This window comes from Eschrichtius robustus, chromosome 6, assembly GCF_028021215.1.
Source record: "Eschrichtius robustus isolate mEscRob2 chromosome 6, mEscRob2.pri, whole genome shotgun sequence".
In the NCBI taxonomy this organism is placed as follows: domain Eukaryota; kingdom Metazoa; phylum Chordata; class Mammalia; order Artiodactyla; family Eschrichtiidae; genus Eschrichtius; species Eschrichtius robustus.
The window spans coordinates 23,119,592-23,139,717 of NC_090829.1; the positions used below are offsets into that span (position 1 = coordinate 23,119,592).

Genomic DNA, 20,126 nt, shown 5'->3' on the forward strand with positions numbered 1-20,126 from the left:
AATGCTAACATCTCTTGTTTTTAAGCATGTAAAATCATGTCTGGTACTTTCGCCATAAGCATCTTTGCCGTAGGCATTTTTGCCACAGACATTTTCGCCACATGACTAATTGGCCATAAGTCAGCTTTGCTGTGAAAAATAAAATAACTGATTGACAGTTTGGTTTCAACTAGTTGAAATGTGTTAGCGTTTCTCCTGGTTATCGACATTATTGATAGCTTCATTGAGCGGACAGGTGACGGTGATTTGCCCCAAGAGCTGGTTTCTTATTTTGAAACACACCACATTGGAGGAGAAAGAGTCTGAGAGCCTGAAAGGCACAGAGTCAAAGCCACATTTCGCGTAGGACTTCGAAGCATCCATCAGCAGACATGTGACACTATGGCAAGAACAAACAACCGTGTGGAGGCTTCAGTACAGAACTCAGAAACCAATATGCATCCTAGTGTTTGGAAACGCATACCTCTCTTAACGAAGGAAGAAATTTTAGGAAAAAAGTGCAATGCTGAATGAGGAGAGAAATCAAGAAGCAAAAACAAAAACAACGTGTGAAATACTGTGAACAAAAGGCTTGGAAGATAAGCGTTTAGGTACAGCCCACAAAATAGAATCAGTATTTGTGCAGCATTGCCATGAATTTACACACATTTTGAATGTATTCAAATAAATTTTGTATTTTGCAATGAAGTCTTTTTAATTTTGTTGTTTATTTTTTATGTTTTATGTTTGTGTCTTTTTTAATGTCTCTCTTATTTTTTTATTTTATCTTTTATCACAGAATTGCCTTTTGACCAATTAGTTATGTGGTGAAAATGTTTGCGGCAAAAAGTGCTTGAGGCAAAGATGTCTGTGGCAAAGATGCTTATGGCAGAAGTACCCAGAACCGTAAATTAATGCTATAATACGAATCATAGTAATTTGAAGCTTTTTGGTCATGTGCGTTCTCTTACACATTGTTTGCAAAAAATAAAGCCAGTTTTTAAATTTTCAGGATCGACTTGTGGAACAATGGAAACCTGGTCCAAGATGTTTTCCTCGGTGAGATTAAGGTTCCTGTGAACGTGTTAAGAAATGATGCTTCTCATCAAGCCTGGTAAGAAGACAAACATTGTAGTGAACTGCATAGTAGGTCATCCCCTTTCATGCACTGTATATGCAAATAAATGCTTACTTTGAGCATATTTTAAGTTTTTAATGGATAAGCCCAAAGTCATTAACACTAACTGATTTGGCCATTTATTTATTGTTGCAGAAATATAAGTACAATTATATTAGTTTTATGACTTGTCCTCTGGTACTGAGGTAGAAGAACTGAATTGTCTAGGAATATTTTCCTGTTCAAAACTTAATCTTAACTCTAAAGAAAAAATATAAAACATTTCGAACATTATGTAAGAGTTGCCCATGTGAGAAGATGCTTGATCACAAATCAGCATCTGTAGTTCAGAAGATGGGCATGGGAACTGTAGATGTTTGAAAGCAAAAGGTTTATTGTAGGGATTCAGCTGTTTACGGGATCTCACCAGTGATTTTCCTACCCCAGATCCCATTGAAATGCACCATGGATGGCTCTGATGTTATTTTCTAAATGCCTAGGATCTAGATGTTGTTGAGCTGATCCAGTTAACACACTTTTCAGGAGCTCTAGTGGCTCAATATTGGCTACAATATTACCTTTTCGTGACTTCTAATAGTGACATTAAACTCATGTTAATGTTCGGACATTAAACTGATGTTAGTTTCCTTAGTAGAATCAGTGTGAAACTATTGGTTTTTTTCTGTCTACAGCACCTAAAAGTGTATATCCTTTCCCCTCCAGTAGGTTGCCCAGTAGCCCTCATGCTAGACTTGGGTTTCAACTGAGTATAAACAGCATGCCTTTCTCATTTGCCTCTTAAAGCCCCCTTTTTAGGGCTCGGTTTCAGTTGCCTGGAAGAGGAGTTGAAACTGAGTGTTCAGATGTTTCTTACCGTGGACAGCAGTCTCATTTGTCTTTAGGATTTTGCTTCTCCTGAGTGCCGTCAGGCATTTTTCACTTTGGACTCTGTTGTCCTCAAACAGTTCTCCGTAGTAGACTGATACTTATTTCTATCTATCTGTCTATCTATCAATCGATCTATCTATCCATCCATCCATCCATCCAACCATCCATCCATCCATCCATCCATCCATCCATCCATCCATCCATCCATCCTAGGTCTTAGTTGCAGCATACGGGATCTTTAATTGTGGCATGAAGAATCTTTTAGTTGCAGCATGTGGGATCTAGTTCCCCTAACCAAGGATTGAACCCAGGTCCCCTGCATTGGGAGCACGGAGTCTTAGCCTCTGGGCCACCAGGGAAGTCCCTAGACTGATATTTAGAGTCTCAAAAATTTTGTTTTATTTTTACCTCTTGCTAATGCAGATCTAAGATTTATTAGTCTTTATGGTGGCGTTTTATATGCTGTAATTTCCAAAATGTGTCCATAGATGGAAACTTGGTCACTGTGAAAAATTGATGAACATTTGAGGCTTGTCATTCACCCCTGCCAATCTTCTTCCACCTTCTATAAAATTAGCATACTGTTTAAAAAATATTTATTCATTTATTTATTTGGCGCATCGGGTCTTAGTTGTGGCACGCAGGATCTTCGTTGCGGTGCGCGGGCTCTTCATTGCACTGCACAGGCTTCTCTCTAGTTGTGGTGTGTGGGCTCCAGAGCATGCGGGCTCAGTAGTTGCGGCACGTGGGCTCTCTAGTTGTGGTGCGTGGGCTTAGTTGCCCCGCTGCATGTGGGATCTTAGTTCCCCGACTAGGGATCGAACCTGCATCCGCTGCATTGGAAGGTGGATTCTTAACCACTGGACCACCAGGGAAGTCCCTAGCATACATTTTAAAATGAAAATTTCTGAACTCAGTTCATTAAGTCTTTAAAATGATAGGCCATGCTATTTGGTACAAAATAAAATGTGAGTCATTGTGCCTCCCAAGGCCCCTCAAAGTGAACTTGAAATGTGCCATTATAGCCTTATTTTAAGTAACAGGTCTCCAGACAGGCCCTCCAAATTTGGCAAAATTTGTAGAACTACCTAGGCAGGATGTAAGAACACTAACAAACAGGAATTAATTTTATTCCCATAGATTTTTTTTTTTGCTAATAATATTTTAAAAGTAACCTGCCCAAAAGTATGTGTTAAAATTTATACAGCATGAAATAGAAACATCTGCTAATTCATTTATACTTCCCTGCATGTAAGGAAATATAAAAATGTGAATGCAGTTTTCTTTTAAGTCAAATTAAAACTCAGCCTCCTTTGTCAATTGTAGAGCTGCAGCGTCCCCTTGTGGGGTTGATGGTAACTACATGAAAACTCAGGAAAAGCTTTATTTACCTTCAGCATTTCAGGCATATTCTTTGTAATCTTAATATTCTAGCTCATTAGTGTTGATAATATCTAGTTTTAACTTTATCATATGTAGATCACAGAATTTGATTAGACTTTTTGAATAGGTAGTATACTCACATGGTTCACAGTTCAAAAGGTAAAAGTCTATCTCCTGCCCCTGTCCCCCAGCTAACCATTTTCCCTCTTCTGAGGCAGCCACTAGTTTGAGATTGTGGAAGTATTTTATGTAAGTATAGGCAAACATGGATATATCCTTCTTTCCCATTCATTACACAAACGTACACATTTAAAAAAATTTTTTATTTTATGTTGGAGTATAGTTGATTAACAATGTTGTGTTAGTTTCAGGTGTACAGCAAAGTGATTCAGTTATACATATACATGTATCTATTCTTTTTCAAATTCTTTTCCCATTTAGGTTATTACAGAAGATTGAGCAGAGTTCCCTGTGCTATATAGTAGGTCCTTGTTGGTTATCTATTTTAAATATAGCACTGTGTGTACTTGTCAATCCCAAACTTCCTAACTCTCCCTCCCCCCCACCCTTCCCCCCTGGTAACCATAGGTTCATTCTCTAAGTCTGTGAGTCTGTTTCTGTTTTTGTAAATGAGTTCATTTGTGTCTTTTTTTTTTTTTTTAAGATTCCACATATAAGCGATATCATATGATATTTGTCTTTCTCTGTCTGACGTAACTTCACTTAGTATGATAATCTCCAGGTCCATCTGTGTTGCTGCAAATGGCATTATTTCATTCTTTTTTAATGGCTGAGTACTGTTCCATTGTATATATGTACCACATCTTCTTTATCCATTCATCTGTCAGTGGACATTTAGGTTGCTTCCGTGTCTTGACTATTGTAAACAGTGCTGCAATGAACATTGGGGTGCACATATCCTTTTGAACCATGTTTTTCTCTGGATATATGCCCAGGAGTAGGATTGCTGGATCATCTGGTAGCTCTATTTTTAGTTGTTTAAGGAACCTCCTTACTATTCTCCGTAGTGGCTGTACCAATTTACATTCCCACCAACGGTGTAGGAGGGTTCCCTTTTCTCCACCCTCTCCAGCATTTATTGTTTGTAGATTTTTTGATGATGGCCATTCTCACTGGTGTGAGGTGATATCTCTGTAGTTTCAATTTGGATTTCTGTAAGAATTAGTGATGTTGAGCATATTTTCATGTGCCTCTTGGCCATCCATATGTCTTCTTCGGAGAAATGTCTGGTTAGGTCTTCTGCCCATTTTTTGATTGGGTTTTTTTTTTTATATTGAGCTGCATGAGCTGTTTGTAAATTTTGGAGACTGATCCTTTGTCAGTCTCATCGTTTGCAAATACTTTCTCCCATTCTGTGGGTTGTCTTTTCATTTTGTTTATGGTTTCCTCTGCTGTGCAAAAGCTTTTGAGTTTAATTAGGTCCTTAATGGACACATACTGTATCATATTCTGTACCTTACTTTTTTTCACTTTCAATTTAGTAGAACTTCAGTAAGTATTTGTTGACTTTTTATAGTGGTTAAGAGTATGGACTCCAGAACGAAACTGCCTTGGTTCAAATCCCAACTCTGTCATTAACTACCTGGGTGACTTTGGACAAGTTGTTCCACCTGCATGCCTTTGCTTTCTTTGGCTATCAAATGGGGATAGTACAAACAGTACCTGCCTCCCAAAGTTGTTAGAGGATGAATTGGTTTCATGTAAAGTAAGTTACAAGTGGGTATACCGTGGGTATAACTCAGGCTCTCATCATTATAGTTATTGCTGCTGTCATCACCATTATTCCACATCAATACATATAGAATTTCTGCATCTTTTTTTTTTTTGGTACCAGTATTCCATTGGTTTGTAATGGTATAAATAAAGAGAACCTTAGTTCTCTGATCATCTAGTTCAGTCTCATTTCACCAGTTACATCAGTGTCAGAGAACTTAACATGTGCAAAGCCTTTGTGTGATTGTACACACTGGTACAGTAATTTCCTCCTAAATGATCCAAAATGAACATTAAGAAAATAGATGCAAACATCCTTTCATGTTATAATTTAAAAATTTGAAAGTAAGATTCAAGTAGTAAATAAAACACATGGTTGGAGTTTTTTTCAATATAAGCACTTTATACAAATTTAAAACTAGATTAATATTTAAGATGAGTTGGTTTTCTAGTTTGCTAATTTTGGCACCTATCTTTAATCTCCTATCTTTAGTAAAACTCTGTTGTTAATGATTATCTTTCTGGAACCAGAAATAACATTTAAGTATTAGTAATGGTGCCTCTGAACAGTTATTTTCCAGATTAGGCAGCATTATACACAAATAATTGTAGTTTTTGCCTGCCTACCTCAATTTTAATTACACAGACCTTGTTAAAATTTTTCAAATGCTGATTTTTTTTTTTGTTAAGGGGCTGTCAAAACTGCTGACTCTTGAGAACATTAGGATTGCTTTTTTGTCTAACTATGAATGAAAAAAATACATGTGAGCAACTGAGTGCCACTTTCAGTTGATAACTTCTCTTTGTTTCCTGTTCCTTATTCTTTCAAACTGAAACACTTCATTCAAAAACTGAAGAAAATATACTTGAGGTTTTTTTTTTTTTTTTGTATCCCTAGACCTCAGACACACCAGATATCCTCTACTTAACAAATCTTGAGGTTTTTCTTTTTAGCTCTAATTGGTACAAGATTGCTTAATTCACCAGGGCTCCTTTAGATTGTTTAAATTGAGATTTTTGTAACAGTGTTTTAAAATAATAAATTACATGTACATAATTATATAAATAATGACATTATGTATAGTTATTTTATATATATATGTTTTTTAACTTTTACTTGCATTTATTTTTTTGCAGCATTTATTCCCGGGCCATAAGTTTTTGTTTCTTCAGTTTCTTCTGGGATATCTTTTTCTTCTGTGCAACCTCCTCTTCTGGTTTAGGAACAATCTGTTCTTTTTCTGTGAGGATCATCTCAATGTGGCAGGGAGAGCTCATGTATGGGTTGATCCGACCATGAGCTCTGTAAGTCCTGTGCCGTATCTTGGGGGCTTTGTTCACCTGGATGTGCTCAATGACCAGAGAATCTACATCTAAGCCCTTAAGTTCAGTATTACTCTCTGCATTTTTGAACATGTGCAGTAAAAATTCAGCACTCTTTTTGGGCCTCCGACCCTGTGTCCAGCCCCAGTGTTTGGCCTGGGGCACACCTACGAACTCCACCATTGTAATGATGGAATGGCGCACATTGCTTCTGTAAAGTGACATCCTTCAGATACTTGGTGGCTTTTCAGATATGCATACATTTAATGGCCTGGGCAGTTTCACGAGTGTTCTTAAAATGAACACGAAGATTTGAACCTCTTGATTTGCCTGATTTTTTGTGGTTTTCTGGGTCAAGTGAATATCGAACCATTTTTAGAGGTTACCTCAGGCCGTTTACCGGAAAAGCTATTTAATATATTTTAAGTGGTAACAGTTATATGTATATAAATGTTTTATAAATAACATTTACTGTGTACAAGGCACTATTCTAAGTGCTTTACTTATATAACCTCCTTAGGGATTAAATCAGTTAGATACTATTATTACCCCTTATTTAAGAGGTAAGGAAACAAGCACAGAGAGATTGAGCAGTTTTCCCAAGGTCATACAGCTGTGATTTGGACCAAACTCTTTGACTCCAAAGTTTGTGCTCTTAACCAATGTACCATAATAAATTTGTACTTTGGCATAAATACTTTTGAATATGTTTAAAACTCAAAAATATTCTCTGTTTTAAGCTGTCAGCAAAGATTTGAGTGTCCCTTGCTTATAAAATATTATTAAAAAGAAAATCAAGTGAGTGGTCCCTTCTCATTTAAAAAAATGATCTTTTCAAGGAATGGGTAGGACAATTTTGAAATTCTGTATTTTGTTCAAGTAGACATGGGTGAAGTATTTTGTCCATAGGAATTTCTTATCCTGCCAGAGAAACCCAAGGAGACAAGTTTAAAAAGAGTGGCAGGAGCAAGCCCTTCTGGAGTTCCTGAGCATCCTAAAACAGTGTATGCATAAAAATGAATAACTGCACAACACTGCCCTAATCCCTCTGCAAAGAATGTGCCATGTTAGGACTATAGACCTATTTTGTGGGTATTTTGTAGTTTTATGAGAGTACCAGAGGGATAAAGCATATTCCTTCCCCCAGTAATTTGGAGATAAGGGAATTAGAGATGCCCTCTGAGTATAATTTCTGTAGAACAAACCAAAACAGAGTCTGTAACCTGACTAGAGTATGAGGACACTGTTTAGGATGGATAGGTGCAGTCCCTGGGAGGCAGAGCCGGGTTTTAACTGTAACGCAAGTAATTTTATCCTTCCGTATACGGAAAACATGAGTTAAAATAGAAGGGGCAGAATAAAAATGTATCCCAAAGAGGCCAACATGGGTGGCTACTGCCCATTCAAGCACAGTCAAGCAGTAAGGGGATTCTGTTCTAGAAGTATTGTTCTTTCCTTGGCAAAATTGTCTTAGCTGAGAGATTCTTAAGATTTCCTTAGATCTCTGTGTTGTGTCTCTGTACTCACCACAGCACCTTCTGATAAATAATTTGGCTTTCCAAATAGCTTACCAATAGGTAAAAAATGTATTGATCAAACATAAACAATTGTATTAACAGGTAAAAAAATGTATTAGTTGAAGTAGGAGATGTAGATGAAACACTATGGGAAATGGTGATAATTGTTGAAGCCAAGTGATAAGTGCATGGGGTTGATGGTGAGGGTGTTGCTTACTAATATTATCACTCTTCTCCCTACTTTTGTGAATTAACATTTCCATAATAAAATGTATTAGTCACAAAAAAGTGTGGGTCTCTTTGCCATTTGACTGTTGTACAGTCTTTCCTCGGTATCCATGGGGGATTACTTCCAGGAACCGTGAAGTTCAAACCCATGTTGTTCAAGGGTCAACAGTATTTCTTTTCATAAATTTAGTAATTGGCCTTCTATTTTAAATATATTAGTCTCTGTGCTCAGTCATTGCAATTCAGGTTCACTTTGAGATGTGCTGTTAAAACTAGGTATCTGAGTCTGCAAAGCTACAGAACATACACTGCATTGTTGGAAGTTGACCAAAGTGATGCCCACATCAGGATGCTTGGGGATCAGCCAGCTAGACTTCCCTTAGAGGCACTTCAGAGTCATCTTTGCTAATAGCCTTATTTCCAATTATTTCCATAGGCAAATTCTTTAAATCGTTATTTCTCAAATCAGAGCTAGAAGTTCTGAAGGTTGGTCTTCTGAGACAAGAATTCCTGTTTTGTGGGTAGTGATATAATTTCTGTATAATTTCTTCTCCTTATATTACCATTCCTTCATCTTTTAAATTTTGCTTGGTTAATTCTCTAGTTCTCTTTTATATCTTTATCATATCTTTCTGAAAGCTAGAATTCTATTAAAACCCCCTCTCTTCTATTTTTAAGCAAGTTAGTCTATTAGGGGAAGACATCAAAAGTAAATATCAAAACTACTGACTCCTTTATACAAAGCATTCTAGCTAATGAGTGAAGGAGGGATGATAGAATTATAGTTATCATTTTGCAACCTGTGCAGATTAATGACTCTCGGCAGTGGTCATCAGTGATTGCTAATATCACAAAAAGAGGAAACAGTCAGACATTAGTGCCTCTTGGTGGGACTACACAACACTCTAAATGAAATGTTCTTGCCAGAATATGAAATCTGAATCTAACCAAGCCCCTAGATCTGTCTACAATACTACAGGAAATACAGAGGAGACAAAAGAACATGTTAAATGACATCACAGAGATAGAGTTAACACAGTCCCAAGTCTGGAAAATTGTATAGATAAATTACCTGATTTCTTAGTGGTTAGAGGGAATCTATAGGTTAAAAGAAACTTAAGCTATCAACCAATTACAATCTATAAAACTTGGATTTGACTAGAATATAGAAAACTGTTTAAGTTTGGGAGAATTTGCATACTGACTGGATAGTAATGATTTTTTAAAGTTTATATATATATTTATAGTTATATAGTTACATATACTTAAATATTTATAGATGAAATTATAAAACACCTGGAAATTGTTTTAAAATAATGCAGGAGTGGGATGGGAGGAGTGAGTAGAGAGATGGCTAAAACAAGAATAGCCTTGAGTTGATAATTATTGAAGTTAGGTGATGGTACATGGGAGTTCAGTATGCTACTCTTTTTACTTTTGTATGTATTTTTTAATTTCCATGACAGAAAGTCTTTAAAAATAACTTAGATTTCTGGTTTTGGTCCTACAAACTTCTCTTGAGTTTTAAACACTTCTCTTTCCTTGGAATATTTAAAGCTGCCTCTATTTTTTACATATATATTTTTTGCCTTTTACTTACCTGAAAAAATTGATGTAAATCTGATTTTTGCAAATAAAAACATTTTCAATATATTTGCACTGTTAATCCTTTAATAATATAAAAATCCTTTATAAACCCTATCACTAACTTTTAAAAAATAAGTTCAAATTTTTACAATATAGGATTTACTTTAAAATGAGATCACTTATACCTTCTTGTAGTATGTCTTATCTATTTCAGCCAAATGTGTCTTTCTTAAATTTAGTTGGTAAAGAGTTATTTTTGATAATATGTTGGATTTTGTGTTTTATTTTTTATTTTTTTCCTAACCTGCAAGCTAATCAGACTCTTATTCAGTCCTTTTGAGATCTTGATTTTTGTATTATCTATACTTTTTTTTTCCTGGATTAAAATCTATTTTTAGCTTTCTAGTTCATTAGACAGCCACTATTAAGCCTCTGAAAATTAATATTCTGCTATTTAATGAATTATCCTAACATTAAATATTAAGTTGACTTTTTTGATTTAGGTTTTTGATAGCTTAGCTGTTTGTTTACCTCACCAACTTTGATGCCCATTACCATTGCATAGAATTGATTCTATTTTTACTTTAGGTACTTGCTACAACCAAGAGACAACGGAAACAAGTCATCTAAAACTGATGACCTGGGATCCCTTCGATTAAATATATGTTATACAGAAGACTATGTGCTTCCTTCAGAGTACTATGGTCCTTTGAAAACTTTGCTGCTAAAATCACCAGATGTTCAGGTACTTTAAAAATCTTGTGTGCTACTTAATATGGAAAGGCTAAAATAATTCTGTAAATGATGAGGAAAAGATTTCAGAGTATCAAGTTTTATTAAAACTATATATACATGTGTATATATGTATATACACACACACACTCTGTATGTATGTGTATATATATATAAATATATATATATTCTGAACCAGAGTACTGTATACCAATATCTGCTCCAAATTTCATCTCTGATAAAGATCTAGAAAATTAAATATTATTCTATACAACAGTTATCATTAATGAACATATTTGAATTACTTTTTAAAGGCTAATGATTGAATATTTAATCATGCTTCTTTGATTTTGTGCTTGTTTTCTGCCTTTCTGTATTCTAGCCGATATCTGCCTCAGCTGCTTACATTTTGGGTGAAATATGTCGAGATAAAAATGATGCTGTTTTGCCCCTTGTACGACTGCTGCTCCACCATGATAAACTCGTTCCTTTTGCCACTGCAGTAGCTGAATTAGACTTGAAGGATACACAGTAAGAGTTATATTTTATTAAATGTTAATTATGTGCTGCTGTTGAAATTGGACCTTAATTTGCCAAATTGCTTTTGTAATCTCAGTTCTTTTGTATTGACCAGCCTTTCTGTATAGAGGTCTTAAAAAGAACTGCTTAGCAAGTAATAAAAGGCAGTTCTTTAAGTTAGCAAGCAGTATCCACCAACAGTAAAGTTAACAATTAAAAGATTTTTTTCACTCATTGTTAAAATTTCCTGTTACTAATCTTTGCTTCTTTATTGTAATGAGTCACATGTCACAAATAAAACACCAGGACAAAAGGGTTTTTTCCCCCTTATCCATTATGTGGCACCCTTATATGCCCATGTGTGACATTAAAAGCAATCAGATGGCTTCCTGTTCCTGTCATAGTCTAACACTTGTTTTAGACACACACTACTTTTGTAGTTCAAATATAGGTTACTTTTTTTTGCTAACTTATTTTTTTGTTTTTGGTAAGTTTGAAAATCCTAATTGTAGCCCGTTGGTAAAAATTACTAAAATTGTATATATGACCAAAGTCGAATACCTCATTATTGATTTTACAGCCTTTGTTTATTACACTTGGTTTCACCTTATTTCTATTTGTATTTCAGAGATGCAAACACAATTTTTAGAGGAAATTCCTTGGCTACCCGATGTCTGGATGAGATGATGAAAATAGTGGGAAGGCACTACCTGAAAGTAACATTAAAACCTATTCTAGATGAGGTACAGAATATAACCTCTGATACTAATAGTTTGTCCTTATTATAGCATCTCTTTCATCAAGTTATCTACTGATGGGGATGATATATCCATTCACACATTACTGAAAGAACACAGGTGAACACTTTAGAAGTAAAATAAATGATTTACTTTTCCATCAATGGATTTTTACTTGAAGGGCACATTGTAGTATACTCTACATAATTATTTCTTTGTTATAGGGTTTATTTTAGCTGGAGTTTCAAATATATGAGAAATGTTTTTTGATATAGTTCTTTAGGCATATTGTATACATTATCTCTGGATGGGAGTTTAAAACTTCGTTACAGTTTTAATTTTTATAATTGTATGATCAGAAAAATAATAGTTATTTTCATTTTGCCAAATTATTTAGAACAGAGCATTAGATGAAAAATTAATCTATTTTCCAGATATGTGAATCCTCAAAATCCTGTGAAATTGATCCTATTAAATTGAAAGAGGGAGATAATGTAGAAAATAATAAGGTAAGTCTTCGCTGTCTTTATAACTGCATTAAAATTGGTCTTAATGGTATACCTATCTCCCACTTATGTTGTAGTAATGTTATTTGGAGGGAAGCAGTGCTTTTTATTTGCATAATGCCCATACTATTAGCAGCATTTCCTATGTCTAGTTTTTAGAATGTTATTTCCCTCATTTCTCTTTGGATCATTTTATTCTCTGCTGCTTCTTATGAATTTTATTCCATACATTCACCTCTTATATCTAACTAGTCTAAATCTAATTCATTAAATGAGTTCAGGATGCAATTGTCCTTTAGCTGAGTGCGTTTAGAGAAGGGAAGCAAAGCTTTAGAATACTAGATGGTGACTGCCTAATATATCTCATTTTCGCTGCGTTTTTTTCCATAAAGGCTATTGAAGATGTATAAAAGTCAAAATCTTAATGTTTACCTTTTTAAATCCTGCAGGAGAATCTGCGCTACTATGTAGACAAGTTATTCAGTACAATTGTAAAGTCAAGTATGAGTTGCCCCACTGTAATGTGTGATATCTTTTATTCTCTAAGGCAAATGGCCACTCAAAGATTTCCTAGTAAGTGCCTTGTTTTACTAAAATACGCCATTTTTTTTTTCTATACTTGATTTTTCTGTAGATTTATTATCTATTTGGTTTATGTGAATGTGTTCATGGTTTGTTAAGTATAGTCTTCTTTCATTTTTCAAAATAGTTCTAGCTTTTTAATGAAACATCTGATTTAATTTTCTTGTAATCTCAAAACAGAATACTCGTTTATTTCAATATAATAGCAACTTTATACAAGCAAATCAAAATCAACAGTAATTTTAAGAAAGGCAGAAATTTAGAACCCTGACAGTATATAAGTAAATATTTATACCAGCTGCTTATGAGACTGTTAAATATGATAAACAAAAACAGCTTTGTTATTTGTACCAACTACCTTTTCCACTTGCATGCATTCAAAATAGTGAGAATTTTTAAGTTCTGTACAACTGACTAGATTTGACAGTTTGAGAATGCTAAGGTTTTAGTGATGAGAGGTTTTTGCAAAAATGGTTTTAGACATTAGAAACATCTCTGTTGCAATATACATAGAATTTTGAGGTAACATATATCAATATCTGGCATGCTTTAATTTTGCAAGAACACCTGTGTCAAGGCTTTGCTTAGAAACATTTCAATTAAATTAACAGTTGCTATCTCTGATTGTCAATACTTGGAATTATTCTAATTATATGCATCTCTAATAAGTAAATAAACTTACTATGGCTGTCTTTCCAGATCTGCCTGTAATGGGGGGGAGGGTAAGGAGGTAAGGCAGCTGCTTAAATTATCAGTCTTATCCAGCCGTGTGAAACTGTAAGTTTATTTCTGTAACCATCTGAAGAGATTTTGCTATTTCATCATATTTTTTTAAGTGTGTTATGTGCACACAGCTGTGTGCAGTTATCTGCTGCTCCACTAAATTACCCAAAGCTAAAGTGGGGTTGAGTTGTCTAACTAACATGTAGATAAATTCAGCCCTAGATGTCTTTGCTAATTATAGTAAAAATATAAACAGTTAACTTGAAATAAGCATACTAAATCTAGACTTTGTAACGAAAATAAGGGGAGCAGAGACATTAGAGTATGGAAAGATGAAATGCCGACTGAAATTATATTTTTAAGTAGTGTGTTAGAGCATAATAACCACATTGAGGACTTAGTGAACAGGCACAGTGCTGGCCCGAATTATCTCCTCTCACCTACACAACACCACATGAGATAGGTACTGCTCCCCTTCAGTAGTTAATGAAACTGAGGTTTAGGGAAGTCAAGCAATTTGCCCAAGGTCCGTGACATGGCCAGCAGGCAAGCAGGGTCTCACACTTGGGCCCGGCCCACTCCAAAGCATGCTACTAATCACCGTACTCTACACTACCCAGTGAATTTGGCCTTCAGTATGCATTAGCTGTTTAATTCTTGTTTATGTGAATAATCTAAAACACATCCTATGATTTTTTAATAAATGCAAACATATTTCCTTAACTATCTTTTTGTTGGCCTTAGATATTCTCAGTAGACTCCAGTAGTGATAGTTCTGTTCTCATAAAGTATTTTCATTATTTTCTCATTTGTTCTTTCTGCCCTGGGAAGATGGGTGGGGAGTGGGGAGGCAGTCATGGGAAGCAAGTGTTATTAAAGAACTACACATTAGATGACTTGTGGGTGACCACCTGCTGAGTTAAAACTCAGACCAAATGCAGACATTGTTTCCCTCACCTGCGTCTCTACCATCTGATTGATTGTTGCGTTAAGTGTTGACTCCAGTCAGCAACAAAAGCTGTAGCTGAATGATCACAGCCACAAGCTGTCTTCAGTTCATCTGCATTTTTATAGGGAATATTCGTAGCTTTTTTAAAGTAAAGATTTCTGTCTAACTGTTTTTATTACATAACCTTTAATATTGTCAAGATTTTTGAGGGGAAAATTGAAACAGTATCCTAAAACTGAAGACAATCGCCTATCTTAGTCTTAGGGGATTCAGTATTACCACTAGGTAGTGCTAGATGCTACTTTTATTTTTGTTGTTGTAATTTCAGGAGTCTCTTCTTGCAGATGAGGAAAGAGGTATTTTTCCAAATTAAAATATTTCTGACAACCTAGCAGCTTTGTCTTTCACTTTCTTTATTATTTATTATTTCTTTCAGATTTTTTTCTAGTCATAGGATTTTTTTCCTTTAATTTAGTCATAACCATTACTATCATTTCATCCACTCAGTTCTTACTATACAAATTATATTTATCTCCTATTTAATTTACATGTTTTTCCAATATTTTTTACCTTGTCATCTTCGGTTTTTAATTCAGTGTTTTTGTGCATGACATTTCACCGTTTTTTTCCTGCAGATGACCCTCATGTTCAGTATTCTGCAGTGAGCAGCTTTGTGTTTCTTCGTTTCTTTGCTGTAGCGGTAGTATCACCTCATACTTTTCATTTGCGACCTCATCATCCAGTAAGTGTTGTTCTTCTCAAAGCTTTATTCCATTTTAATTTATTTTTATTAAAATAAGAAAAGATAAAATAACAGGCAAATTTCACTTGGCTATGTTTTCTTACAACGGATACTTAAATTTACTGGGCATTTTTCTTAGCCATTTCATTCTTTCAGAGAAGGTGGAAAATTCTGGTTTTTTGTTATTGTTGCTAAAAGATATGCACATGAATAATAATACTATGTTGGTAATAGCTGCAGCTTGGTGATGGGTACAAAGAAGATTCATCATCTTTTCCCTCTGCTGTTCTGTATGTTTGTAAATTTCCATAATACAGGGATGTCTCTTTTTTCTTTCATTAGTTATAGGTTTAGTTTGATCTTGCAGATATCTTTAAATCTCACAGAAATTTGAAGAGGCTCATTTCTGAAAGGTGTAGAAACTTTCGTTGGAATGTAATTTGTTTGGTATCTCCATATTTTTACTTTTTATTCACCTGAGATGATGATATAAATATATGAGATTTAAAACTTAAGGCATATAATCTTTCTGTTCTGAAGTCATATTTAGTTACTTAAATCTGAACCTGCACTGCATAGATTTACATGTTTCTTAACATTTTAAAATTCCTTATTTTTGCTGTTTCGGTTTCCTTCTCCTACAGTGTATTATTGCTAATTCTTTAACCTTTTATGTTCCAAACATTTTATAATCTTATCTAATTGTTTTTGTTGCTGATTTTTATAACAAATAATAATAATAAAAGCCAACATTTATTTAGTCCTTGCTTTGTACTAGGCCTTCTTCTAAGTACTTTATATGTTCTAACTTACTTAGTCCTCCCAGTAACCCTGTGAGGTAAATTCTATTCTCATCTTTATTTATAGATAAGAAAACCACAATTCAAGAACTTCTCCAAGGTCACACAACTAATAAATTATGATTTGATCTCACTCAATTTGAACTGGACTAAGAAAGTTCACTGACTGACCCACTCAGTCTTCCCAGGCTGTAAGCTTACCCCTGTTCCTTCCTGCCTCTTAGGCAGTCAGGTGTTTGAGCACCTACAGTGTATCGGATGCTGTGCTCAGCACTGGAGATGCAGTGATGAGGAAGAGACACTCCCTGCCCTTAGGAAACTCGCTAATACAGTGTAGGGAAGACACACAGGTTTTGGAGTTAAACTGGGCTCTGCGGCCACTGCTTCTCTTGACAGCTACACATTGGCCACTTATTTAACTTTGAGAACTGAGTAAAACCATGCTGCTGTGGCGGCATCACACGCTTTCTTGTCAAAGAACAAATGGTCTCTGAGTAGCTACAGCGGAGGATTGGGCCAGTGCCTTTTGTTCACAGGGCTGTCCTTTCTGTGGCTGTGTTACTGAAGCTGTACAGGACTGTGGGGCAGCAAAAGCTTGATGACATTCTGGACATAAACAGAACTCCTACCTCTGAGCTTGTGACCCTGCCTTATATTCAGACTTGAATTTGCATATCCCTGTAACAGATGTTACAATAAAGTCCTTCTAACCACAGACTCTGTATTTGAAGTCATCTTTCCAATCAGTATGTCAGAAGGATTGCTTCAAACTGTCATATAACTTTACTGTTTGCTTTTAAGTGAGCCTTTCATTCTAATTGGGGAAATAAGGCAAATATATAAGACACATAATCTAAAACTACATACATAAACCTAAAACTAGCACCTGATTAGTACCAAGTAAGGAGTATAGACAATCCGTACTATAGAAATTGAGAGCAAGGAATGATCCCAGTGACCTGAGGGTGATGACATTGTCAAGACTAGTATTGAAAGTTACAGAGTGGTTGAGGAGGAGAACCAATTAAAGGTCGTTAGATTTTACATTTATAAGTTCTTTGAATTTTGAGAATATTAGTAGAGTGGAAAAGAAGAAAATCCAATTGCAGAAGATGAAGGAATAAGTAGGTGAATGCAGTTTTACCTAGGAAATATATCAAAAGTGAGCTTGCCCTGCTGCTAAAAGACATGGGCAAATTCAAGCATGTACATGTGTGTGTGCATATACACATGAATAAATACTTCTTTTGAAAAACACTAATTTTAAAATATGGGTTATATTAACATTGACATGGTAGACCATTCTTTTGAGAAGTTTCATAGTGAAGAAGAAAGATTGAACTTTCCTTCTCATCCTATCCCCTAGTCTCTCACTGATAGCTCCTTCCAAGACTCAGCCAAGGCAGACTTCTCTAACCCTTCAGTCTGGGTTAGGCTCCTCTCTTATATGTGCCTGTAGAACCCTGGGGCTTTCTCTGTCATGGCACTTGTCATACTGTTCTATAATCATCTATTTATTGTCTCTGCATGTGGACTGTCAATACCTTAACAGCAAGGGCTGGATCTTTTTCAAATTTGTGTATCCCAAGCACATGGCACAATTTCTAGGACAAGTAGGTGCTCGGTAAATGTTTGATACGTGAAAGATGGTAGCTCAGAGAGAGAGCTCATCAAATGATGTCTTTTCCAAAAATGGGGAAAGCTATGTATGGTTTAAATAGAGGAGAAGAGACCAACAGAAAGGGAGAAATTAAAGACAGAAGGGGACTTACTAATATATCAATATACTGGATGATTCAGAAAGAGTGTCTTTAAAAGAAAAAGTGATAGGATAAACTTGCGGGGGGAAAGAACAGTTTCTCCTTTGAAGTATTATGGTGAATCCTATGAACTTGTTTTGTTTTTTTTTGTAGATCAAAAATAGTCAACAGCAGTTTCACATGGTTCAGCTTAATATAAGGAAAAAAGGATAGGATATGTTGTTTTGGGGTGACATAGTCAACATTTCAGTTCAATTTAATAAATGTAATATAGCATCTACTGTATGCTAGTGCTAGTCTGTGTACTAGGTGCCAGATGACTAAGGTCCTGGGCATCTATGAAAAATTATGATGGCAGATAGTAGCAGGGTGAAAATTTAGAACAGATTTGTAGAGTACACTAGGGAATCAGCAGTAGCTAAATGATATGATTGTCAAATAATGCTGAGGGCCATATTGGTGTAAACAAACCTCTGACATGCAGAAATTATGTAAAATATGGTTTGCTCACTTTTTCCAGTTCAGGAAAATAATGAGCTAAAACATTGATTTCAAAACCAAATTTGAACAGGAAAGTCTTGATGAAATTCAGTTCAAATTCAGGTTGTTAGCACATTGTTAAGAATTTTATATTCTTCAAAGGCAGAGAATTGGAGGGACCTTTTATAGATATTGTAGCTAAAATATTTTCTGGATGTTGTAGCTAAAATATTTCTGAATAACCTTAATTAAGGTGTGTAACTGTTTCACAAGTATATCGTAATGATCATATCTCAGATATTCCTTCTTTTCCAGAATTGCCTTACATCCTGGTCATCTCTTCACCTTCACAGTCACTGCCTATTTTCAGTGTGGGGATAGTAAAATATTAAGGAATGTCAACCAAACACTAAACTAAAGCATTTCTGTATCTAAATTTTCTTGAACATGTCTTTTTCTTTTTTAATTTTAATTTAATTTTATTTTGATTCTTTTTAATCTCTTTTTTAAAATATTTATTTATTTATTTATTTGGGGCCGCATTGGGTCTTCATTGCTGCACGCGGACTTTCTCTAGTTGTGGCGAGCGGGGGCTACTCTTCGCTGCAGTGTGCAGGCTTCTCATTGCGGTGGCTTCTCCTGTTGCGGAGCACGGGCTCTAGGCACGCGGGCTTCAGTAGTTGTGGCACACGGGCTCTAGAGCACAGGCTCAGTAGTTGTGGCGCATGGGCTTAGTTGCTCCATGGCATGTGGGATCTTCCCGGACCAGGGCTCGAACCCGTTTCTCCTGCATTGGCAGGCGTATTCTTAACCACTGCGCCACCAGGAAAGCCCTTGAACATGTCTTTTGATGGCAGATTATGGGTATTTGAATCTCCAAAACAAAAAAGATGTTTTATATAGTGATAAGGGAATTGGTTATACAAATGGATGGATTGGTGGAAACTCATCAGACTATATACATTTAAAATCTGTTCATTTTATTGAATGTAAGTTATACCTCAATTAAAAAAAAGAAAGGAAGCAGCAAGGATTCATTAGGGAGCACTATTTAGTCAACTTTATTTATATTTACTTCTTTCTGGTAGATAGGCCTGGATAATAGACTCAAATAGTTACCTTCTGCTAAGATCCTACATAAACTAAGTGACTTCTCATTTCCTAAGTTGAATTTAGATCTTTGCTTCCATGGTGAAAAGAATTGATTGCAGAAGCCATAAAAGTATTGAATATGCTTACAAGTGGGTTGAATACAGAAATTTGGAAACTGCCATTTTAAGTCATATGGTAGAAAAAAGTAGATGCCATTGACATTCCAAAAATGAATACAATTTTTTAGGTAATCCCATCTGCCATACTGTACCCTCCCCCAAAAAATTAATATTGATTAAATTATGGCTTTCAAAAGAAAGTATAACATGTCATTAGATATAATTACTTTGAGAGAAACTGTCAATTACATGTGGCTTCTTTAGTCTCTTAATTCCTTAGTTCAGTGAATTGTGCCAATCCTTAGCTAGATTTTAACTGGTTTGAATGAACGTTTTTGAGTCACTGTTTTAGAGCAAAGTAGCCTGTTCACTCTATTCTACTTTTTACACAAATTCTATTTCTTGAAAACCTAACAAGACTTTTTGTGTCTTTTCTACATTCTTTAGGATCCACAGACAATTAGAACATTAACTCTCATCTCAAAAACCATTCAAACTTTGGGAAGCTGGGGGAGTCTGTCCAAAAGCAAGGTAAGTCTTTACATCTTTTGCTCTGTATTCACACTTCTAAATGTTGTTGTACCCTGTGATCCCTTCTCCCTCACTTTACTCCCTTTCAAATTAAAAAC

The 20,126-nt window shown here is 35.3% G+C and overlaps 1 protein-coding gene across 3 annotated transcripts in view; it reads left to right on the plus strand.

The window, feature by feature from the left end:
* The window catches only part of RASA2 (RAS p21 protein activator 2), a 116,083-nt gene that overhangs the window by 69,376 nt on the left and 26,581 nt on the right, over positions 1 to 20,126 (plus strand). For all 3 annotated transcript variants that reach the window (XR_011074278.1, XM_068546013.1, XM_068546014.1), the window contains exons 9-16: positions 992 to 1,093; positions 10,345 to 10,501; positions 10,871 to 11,019; positions 11,636 to 11,750; positions 12,179 to 12,253; positions 12,700 to 12,823; positions 15,140 to 15,246; positions 19,945 to 20,028. Coding sequence is in view for 2 of the 3 variants with exons in the window: in XM_068546013.1 (XP_068402114.1) it covers positions 992 to 1,093; positions 10,345 to 10,501; positions 10,871 to 11,019; positions 11,636 to 11,750; positions 12,179 to 12,253; positions 12,700 to 12,823; positions 15,140 to 15,246; positions 19,945 to 20,028 (913 nt within the window). In the remaining variant the exon portion in view is untranslated. The remainder of the gene's footprint in view (positions 1 to 991; positions 1,094 to 10,344; positions 10,502 to 10,870; positions 11,020 to 11,635; positions 11,751 to 12,178; positions 12,254 to 12,699; positions 12,824 to 15,139; positions 15,247 to 19,944; positions 20,029 to 20,126) is intronic.